General features: G+C 40.3%; 1 protein-coding gene across 1 annotated transcript; it reads right to left on the bottom strand.

Moving 5' to 3' along the window:
- Window positions 1-1,862: 1,862 nt before the first annotated feature.
- Window positions 1,863-9,044, bottom strand: LOC137285059 (inactive glutathione S-transferase D3-like). The gene is made up of 4 exons (XM_067817261.1): window positions 8,769-9,044; window positions 3,996-4,218; window positions 2,658-2,834; window positions 1,863-2,186 (listed from the first exon to the last, which is right to left on the bottom strand). Exons 1-4 carry the CDS (start codon window positions 8,836-8,838, stop codon window positions 2,006-2,008), a joined length of 651 nt encoding a protein of 216 aa, XP_067673362.1. The 5' UTR covers window positions 8,839-9,044; the 3' UTR covers window positions 1,863-2,005.
- Window positions 9,045-9,374: the final 330 nt, after the last annotated feature.

Raw genomic sequence — 9,374 nt, 5'->3', positions numbered from 1 at the left:
TAGGAGAGCACACACTGAGTAAAACTGTATCCAGATTGTGCGCTCCTGCCGGATTCAGTGGTAAGAGTTTCACATTCTTTTATCTAAAGACTGCATTACTCACAACATATTACCATTATTAACTTTACAGTGTCAAAAAAACCACAATGAAAACATTATACATTTCTACCTTGAACCATACGGTTCTTTGCCAGTAATTTAGTGAGCTGTGAATGACAAAACATTTCTTGACATATGTAAATATTGCATCAATTCACCTCCTGACTTGTTTTGATTGGCTTAACATTTGTCTTTTCAGGTTTCTACACAAATCACTCGTTGAGAGCGACGTGTGCGACGCGGCTGTTTCGCTCAGGTGTTGATGAGCAGTTGATTGCAAAAACAACCGGTCACAGGAGTAACGCCATTCGCAACTACAAGCATATCTGTACTGAACAAGAGGCGACTCTGAGCAGGATAGTGCAAGGGAAACCAAGAAAGCGAAAAAATGAAACGACAACCATGTCATCAAGTTCCTGCGAGAAGTCCCGAGCTTTGCAAATGACCAGTACCGAGGGCATCAACATTTCTGTCAACCTTACGGTCACAAAATGAAAGTTTGTGTATCTTAGGTGAATAAAATACATTCTGCAGTATGCATTGCTTTTACTTTTTATGGTTCCATTAACCCATGACTGTCTTGTTTCAGCACAGATATTAGACTACTACTGGTACTACGTTTTAAATGTTTGCTCTGATGTTGGAATCTGACATCTGTACTTTACATCGGCGTTTGCCAGTTACAACCATCCAACCAAAAGTAGGCGCAGATTGTTGAAAAAAAGGTCTTATGGAACAATTATGCACTGCTGTTTTTTCCTATTGTTTCATAAGACATTTTCAATTGCAACAATCTGCGCCTACTTTTGGTTGGATGACTGTAAGTGGCAAACGTCGATGTGACTTAAAGCTGTCAGATTCCAACATGAAAGCAGACATTTAAAACGTAGTCCCGGTCGTAGTCTAACTACTCTCTGGGTTGGTTAGACTACGAACTGAAACAAAACAGTCATGGTTTAAATTGAAATATTGATGTCATACTTGTACAATGTGATATTATAAATAAATTTAAAATACAATTTTGAAAGAAAAAGAGTGGGTATTTTTCTTGTTATCTTTCAGTTTGTTTTGTTAAATAAGTTATTGTCTGCCATTGCATTAGTTTAATAACATGAATTAAATTCAACTTAATCAACTCAGCTGTCAGCCATGTACCAGTAACACCCGCTTCTGTAGGTGTATTCGATAAGTCCTTAATCTCAACAAGAAAGATTTATTTATTTAAATCTATCATTCTACAATATATCAAATTAATTCAAAATGGAGACCAGTACAATGTCTATTTTCAACAGCTGAATCAAAACACTTGACAATGCTCTATACAACAATTGGATTCCCTTCTAAATTCGTTTACGCATATGGAAACAGAAGCATTCTGGTTACCTGTACTAGGTTGTATTCTGTTGTCACTGTGTCTCGCCTGTTTCGTATTGTATGCTAAAGTAGCCTGCGTTTGTGCTCACATACCATATCCTTCGACCATGTTATGGGTTTACTGTCAGTCTGACGAATCCAACGGTGGGTATACAAGCAACCAGTCGATGTATTTTGCGATCACCAACTATACATGCAGTGTGATTGAACACTGTTTCTGTTTTGTGATGGATGGCATTTGTTTTTCAAGATGCATTTTGGCACGTGTAAAGTTATCAACTGCCCGTTTTTCGCCGATTTTGAGTTTTAGGCCTATATCACCCAGCTTCGATGCGGAATATGTTCTGGGGAACGAAGCCTTTTCACAAACAGGCTTAGACTACACACAATATAATCAACTGTTTATTTGCGAGATATCGGAAATCAAGGTGTTGCGCTTTTGACAATCAGGACGTACTGGGGTCACATGTTATGTCAGGACTGAGAGCCGTACAGAATAAATCGATAATTATCTCTAGATTAGCTGTCAGTTTCATCTCTTGAAAGAACTGAGATAACTATAGTCCTCTCTGATAGTTTCTTGGAAGGCAGATCTTGACTTGAGACGGTCATAATATTTCCTGATCCGTGGATGGTTTTGGAGAAGTTCCCCGTCTCTTAGTACAGCGTAGATGTAAATATCGTAGCCCAGTACACAGTCGGCTGCGGTCAATCTGAAACGTATATGAGTGAGTCCTACGCATATGGTAAAACGCGTGTAAGAATTTTCATCCACCTTAAGCTGTAATGTCGAGATAGAGCATTGGAGTTATCTCCCCTGGAGGATGGGCCCTTCTTTGTTTATTTGACGTAACCGCCACAATTTAACGCACAGGGTTAATGAATTCCTGCAGTTACTATTACGATAGGGTTTTGATATTAATATAAATATAATCTGTATGTAAGAATGTTAGGTAGGTAGAGCATCGTGGATATAAGATTACTGTATATCATATAGTGCTTGAACTGATCAAAGCAGACTTCAAACCCTATAAAAATCACATCTCCAGGCAGGACATAACAATACATATACCAGCGAAACAGATTGGAAAGTATCCCTCCATTCAAATCTATTGTGTGACACAAAAGAATTAAATTCTACTGCTTTGAAACATAACGTCAGCTGATGGTTATGGCACACGCACTTGTCGCCACAGAGAAAGTCTCTCCCTTCCAGTCTGGTGGAGAGATAGTCCAGGCAGGTATTCAGCTTGTCTCTCATCTTCGCCTGTCTCTCTTCTGTTTCCACGACTTTCATCAGCCACATGTCGTAGAAAAACTCCAGTAGTTCGTCCAGAGTAGTGTTGGCGTACACGATGAAGCTGAAACACCGAGTATTACCGTATATTGCCGAGTAGTACCGAGTTTAACACAGCAATACCGAGCCACACCTTGCATTAGCAAGTAATGCCACCTAACATCTAGTAACAACCGGTAAAAGAAGCAACACCTAATCCCAATGAATAACACTGTACAACAGTGAGCGAGTGAGACAGTTCATCTCGCTAAAGACCTGTTACAGAGTGAAACCTAGGGCATATTCGATTGTGCTGAAACGGTTTTGGTTCACGTTGGCAGAACCCGATTATGTCGGAACCTAAATCTGGGTTCCGGAACCATCTCCGAGGCAGGTCTGTCAGCTTCGGCTTCACGTTCTCTCACAACAAACATGGCGGAACACAGTTTGTACGATCACTGAATGGAATCCCTTTCTGTTAATGTAGTCGTCTGGATAAACATAGGGCATGATGTAGCTATGTGGCTTACATCAATACATCAGGTAACACCTGTTAGTCCTTTCCAGGCTTCCATCTCCTACATGACTTTAAGTGCATAATCGCCTGAAAGCCATACAGAAAAAAATGGATCTTTAATTTTCAAAGAGCTTTTGGGTTACATTAAGAAACATTTTTGAAACTGTGGAATCTTAAACACCAAAGAGCTTGACAAAGCGCATAATGTTGTGAGAGATACCGATGTTTGTGAAACAGGATGGTTAAACCATTCATCCGTTCATGAATCTAGAAACCAGTTAGAAACCATGTATCCGGAACTACACACTCGTTTATAACAGGAGAAATCAGTCTCAGAAACAAGAACCAGTTTCGCAATAATCGAACAGGCCCTTAGTAACGCTGCGTAAAGCCGAGTAACACTAAGTAACGGCGAGTAACACGGACTTGACGGAGGTATGCAGATTCACATCGAACAACCTCAGGTCACAACACAAACTTACAATCATTGAGTAAAACTGAGTTTCGCTAATTGAATTTTTACCAGAGTAACTTCGAATACCTTTGTGTCACAAAGAGTAAAAGCGGCAAATTTCGAAAAACAGCGAACAGCTTGAGCACATTCTGGCTTGAGCAAGGGAACAACCTCGGCTTACATAATAATCATTAGTCTTACATCCTGTTTGCCTCATTTCGGTTAAAACATGCATTGAGAAATATAGACATTTTTCGACAGTCAGTTCAACGTACTCGTAATAGTCCTTGAGGTACTTGGGGTCCGGCAGAAGTTTCTTGTATCTGTCTGCCAGGTACATGTTGATGGCCCCTGACTCCAGTACTGTCCCCTCACCGGGGACGACGAGGGCGGGGATAGTGCCGTGGGGGTGGACGTCCCTGCGGTAGGCGATGTTGGCGGCTGCATCTGTGTTTGGCTTGTAGCGGATTAGTCTGAAATCCTCTTCAACACCCATTTCTGAATTATTCAGGGTATTCTAAATTAACAAATGCATAAAATATTGAAGAGTTTAAAATGTAATATTTTGGTTATAGGTTAGGAAGGAAGACTGGATCTATGAAAACAGTTATGTGGAGAATAGAGTAAACCTATGAACCACTCCCTGTTTCCCTGGCATATGTTCAGAATACTTAGACTGCAATAAGAATACGCAGAATGCAGTTATAATACACGTCAGATGCCGTTCGACATTTTTCCACTTCGAATGTACCTCGAACGTTTTGAATACGTTCACAACATTCTGCCATGTTAGAAGAATTGACCCGTTCGGTAGGAATGCATTTCGAATGGTGTAAGAAGTTTCCAATTCAGTTCCAATTTCCAGGAATCTCCAGACATTTGCACTCCGACATCATGCCGCCTCTGCCGCCTGAATCGTGACGGGGGTTATATACTCGTGTAAAATACGCGCAAAATACTTGCTTGGTTGTTGTATAAATATTTGGAGTTCTTTAATATAATTATTAACAAACTTTACTGGAATCGAAATACTCTTAACGTTTTCATATCTACAAACAAACCTAGCAGTAGATGTTATGCGTCCGGTTCGGAACAATGAGAGCTACATAGCAAGCTATAGTGACGTATGATGGACACATCCTTCAAAGCCATCGCGCGCACTGACCGTCTATTGTCTGGCGATCGTAGTTGCATCGCCGGACAAGATATAGTCATGTAACAATACAGCAGCGACGTACCGCCAGTCACGATTTAAATTCAAGGCAATGTATCCTTCATTCATTAAGGTATCAACCAAAGTCAAACATAGGAGGACGATTACTATAAAAGTCAAGCATCTTCACTGGTCAGTACACAACACCACTGACAGTAAACTGCTTGACTGTAATCGTTCCTCTTCTTATGAAGGTAAGAACCGTTTACACCTTGTTACCTGATACTGTTGTCTTATGTATGTATGGAATAATCTAGACAGATTATGACTTTATTGGTTGCTCACTTTCTAGTATATAACCACTGGGACACATACGCTTTGCATGCGTAATTATCCGTTGTTTGCATACATATTATAAGTGTTTGTTATTTCACACATGATGGATCACGCATGATAAATTGTATGTTTTAAGATATGTCTATTCCTCAATGTGTATGCATATGATTGTGTATATCTATCTATTATCATTTGAGGAACTATGCATCTTAGAGGTATTAAGTCAAGCTTATATATGTATGTATTCATTTTCTCTTACATGTCGCAATATTTATCCTCTCTAGACATGAAAGTGTGCTTAGCTCTACCTACTGCTATATCCCCTGTCGATCTAGATCCTCTTTAGTAATACAAATACTGACGTGATATAGTTAGGTTGTTTCTATACATTTCATGCAGTCATATGACTGTTAATTCATAGGCCTTGCCTTGCCATGTATCTCTGTTTTATATATGTCATGCATTGATATTATTGTCAATTCATATATCATGTATTTCTGTTTATCAATTGTATCCAGTTCTGTAATACACAACACCACTGACAGTAAACTGCTTGACTGTAATCGTTCCTCTTCTTCTTATTAAGGTATAATCAAGTTCCCAAACATGGGCCAAAAGCTTGATTAAAGTTGGTGGAAACAGATTCGATTCCGACCCCGAAAAAGCCCTACATGTCTAGAGGAGCGACGCCTACGAACTTCTATCAACTTCGGAAACTCGGACCTGTCCAAGAAGAACAAGAACGATCACAAATCAAGCCAACACAACCTGAACAACCACAAGCACATCTACAAGCACAGCAAGAAGAACAAGCACCACTAGAAATACAAAAACAAGAACATCTACAAATACAACAAGAACAGCAGCAACACATCCAACACAGCCAGCGCAACCAGCGAAGAAAACATATGGCCACTATGCTTGCCCTGCAGACACTGCCACAATTTCATGGCAAGGAACAGGAATGTGCTACAACCTGGCTCAACAGATTTGACCAATGGGCTCTCCTCAGTGATATGGATGATGACCAGGAAAAGACAGCAGCTTTTATGCTGTGTTTGAAAGACGGCGCACAAATGTGGCTAACAATACTAGAAGCTGGACAAAAAGACACATTTCAGCATTTATCAGCTGCCTTCAAACTGAAGTATGTCACAAGGAGAAAGGTCAATGCTTCTAATTTGCGCCCAGTACAAAAGGAGGGAGAAAGCATAGGGGACTATCTCCTGAGAGCCAACTCTTACTTTCAACACATTAACATGGATGAAACGTACGTCGTAACCCTCATCATAGATGGACTCCAGCCACAAATCAAGGAGATAGTGCTGATGCATGATATTCATACACTGGATGATCTTGAGGCAAAAGGCAAAATGGCGGAATCAGTCATGGCTAACCGGAAGAAATCGGCAGCTGTCAATGCAATGTCTACGAAGGATGAGCAAATAAGTAACCTTGTGGACGTCCTGAAAGAGATGCTCGTTTCATCCCCAAAGCAACCACAGGACCAACTGACCACAGCCAGACCAATACAGGCGATCCTTTAGACACAAACCGCATGCAATGACAGGATACCACAGTCAAAGCTTTCAACAAAGCCAGGAACCAGCGCAATACCAGCAGAATGAATATCAAATACCTCCATCAAGGAACAACTACAGGCCTTACCGTTAACAGTATCAGCACATAAGACGGGATTTTTATCAGGAGTCTCCCAGTACCAGTCAAGACGTCAGACGGAGACACCTCAACAGTATAGGAGCCACAGAGCTGCTGCTAGAGCCGCATACTCCAATTCGCCATACTGGCAAATTGTGCAGGTTTTCATTCGATATGTCAGAATTACAATATGGTACACAACCATACAATTAGAATGTGTAGGAAGGCTCAAAAAGCTCAGTTCATTACACCAAATGTCATGACAAGCAGGAATCCCCATAACCCTCCCCAAAGCAGCCCCTCTCATACGGCCTAGGGATTTTCGCCTGACACTTTGTCAAGTGCAAATGTCAGGCATACACAAAAGGGCATATCCCTCATTGCACCACTACACAAGAACACCATACTAGTACACTTTGCAGACAAAATAACAAATGCACTCATAGACACAGGAGCATCAATCAGTTGCATTAGTCAAAAACTTCTGAACAAAATAGGATTAGGTGACGAAAAAATAAACAAATCCCCTATTCATGAAGTGGTTGGATTTGGAGGTGAGAAACAACACATTTCAGGCACCATACAACTAACATTTTCAATAGGTCATCTCACGTTCTCACACTGCTTTTATGTCTTTGCAAAGTTACACCATTCACTTACCTTAGGAATAGACATATCTTAAAACATACAACTTATCGTGCATGATCCATCATGTGTGAAATAACAAATACTTATAATATGTATGCAAACAACGGATAATTACGCATGCAAAGTCTATGTGTCCCAGTGGTTATATACTAGAAAGTGAGCAACCAATAAAGTCATAATCTGTCTAGATTATTCCATACATATATAAGACAACAGTATCAGGTAACAAGGTGTAAATGGTTCTTACCTTCATAAGAAGAAAAGGAACGATTACAGTCAAGCAGTTTACTGTCAGTGGTGTTGTGTACTGACCAGTGAAGATGCTTGACTTTTATAGTAATCGTCCTCCTATGTTTGACTTTGATTGATACCTTAATGAATCAACGATACATTGTCTTGAATTGGCGGTGCGTCGCTGCTGTATTGTTACATGACTATATCTTGTCCGGCGATGCAGCTACGGTCGCCAGACAATAGACGGTCAGTGCGCGCGATGGCTTTGAAGGATGTGTCCATCATACGTCAATATAGCTTGCTATGTAGCTGTCATTGTTCAATCTGACGCATAACATCTACTGCTAGGTTTGTTTGTAGATATGAAAACGTTAAGAGTATTTCGATTCCACTAAGGTTTGTTAATAATTATATTAAAGAACCCCAAATATTTATACTAGACAACCAAGCAAATATTTTGCGCGTATTGTACACGGGTATAGTTTCAGCATGGTGAAACAGACATTCCTTACCAGGGGCGTAGCCACCACAATGATAAAAGGGCCCGGGCTTACACATGATTGTTGCTAGAAATGTTGGCAGGCCCTCAATACTACCTAAATATAAAGATTTGGGACCTGCCAGGTTTACACAAATAATGGCTTGGTATGCGCCTTTCTTCTCACGAAGAATGCAATCAAATAGCACAAAATTACATTATTATGTAGACTGTGATGTCATATGTGATATGGAATAACATGTCCAATGGCGTCAAATGTCAATAGAGTCAGGCGTCACATGAGGTCAGGATGAGTCACATAACACATGATCAAATGTCATGAGTGGGCAGGTATCACTTCATTTGATGACGCGACTCATGTTCTGAGTCCCGATCATATATTTCACTTGAGAATCATCTTATATTGATGTAACCATGTTTTTCTACACAATACATAAATATAGAAAAAGTGTCAGTTGTGGACAAGATAAGAAGGTTGTATTAATACTTACCAGCGAGAGGTGAAATATGACAGTTTACCTTTAATGAGCCAAATAACCCTGACGGAGCGAAACAAGGGATGCCAGTATAGAGTCATCAACTCCGCCATGTTGTATCGAGCCAGGAGAATCTGTTGTCGGAATCTGTGCCTTTTCGAGAAGTGGATTAGATTTTCGGAGGTGATCTTGTTCTTTGTTCCTTGGAAGCTTATGTCCGCCTATGGCAGTATTTAAACGGCTTGGTATTTGAGCAGCGAGGCCGGTCATAACGGCGGCGATGACGAAACACACAGGGGAAGACCTTGACCTTGACCTTAATAGCGACATGGTTTTTGTTTATTAAAGGGACACGGTCTTCGCTAAAACAACAGGAGATTTTATACAATCTCTCTGCGTTTAAGTGAGTAAGGACGAGTAAGGACCTTGCACACCATTCTCGTGATCAATTTGAGGTTCGAGCCCACATGTAGTATTGCCGAGATAAACTCTGTGTTGATTACATAACGTTGTACAGGACCTCTGTATGGCATTCTTGTCATATGAAACTGAATTAAAGTTTAGAACCATAATTGTTACTGAATACTTACAAATTTTGAAAGCATGTGAAATGAATAAAAGGTGAAATCTTAATTCAGCCAAGAACAAT

Source organism: Haliotis asinina, chromosome 5 (assembly GCF_037392515.1).
Source record: "Haliotis asinina isolate JCU_RB_2024 chromosome 5, JCU_Hal_asi_v2, whole genome shotgun sequence".
Classification (NCBI taxonomy): Eukaryota; Metazoa; Mollusca; class Gastropoda; order Lepetellida; family Haliotidae; genus Haliotis; species Haliotis asinina.
The sequence above is the reverse complement of the archived record's forward strand: the minus strand, read 5'-3'. Positions and strand labels throughout refer to the sequence as shown.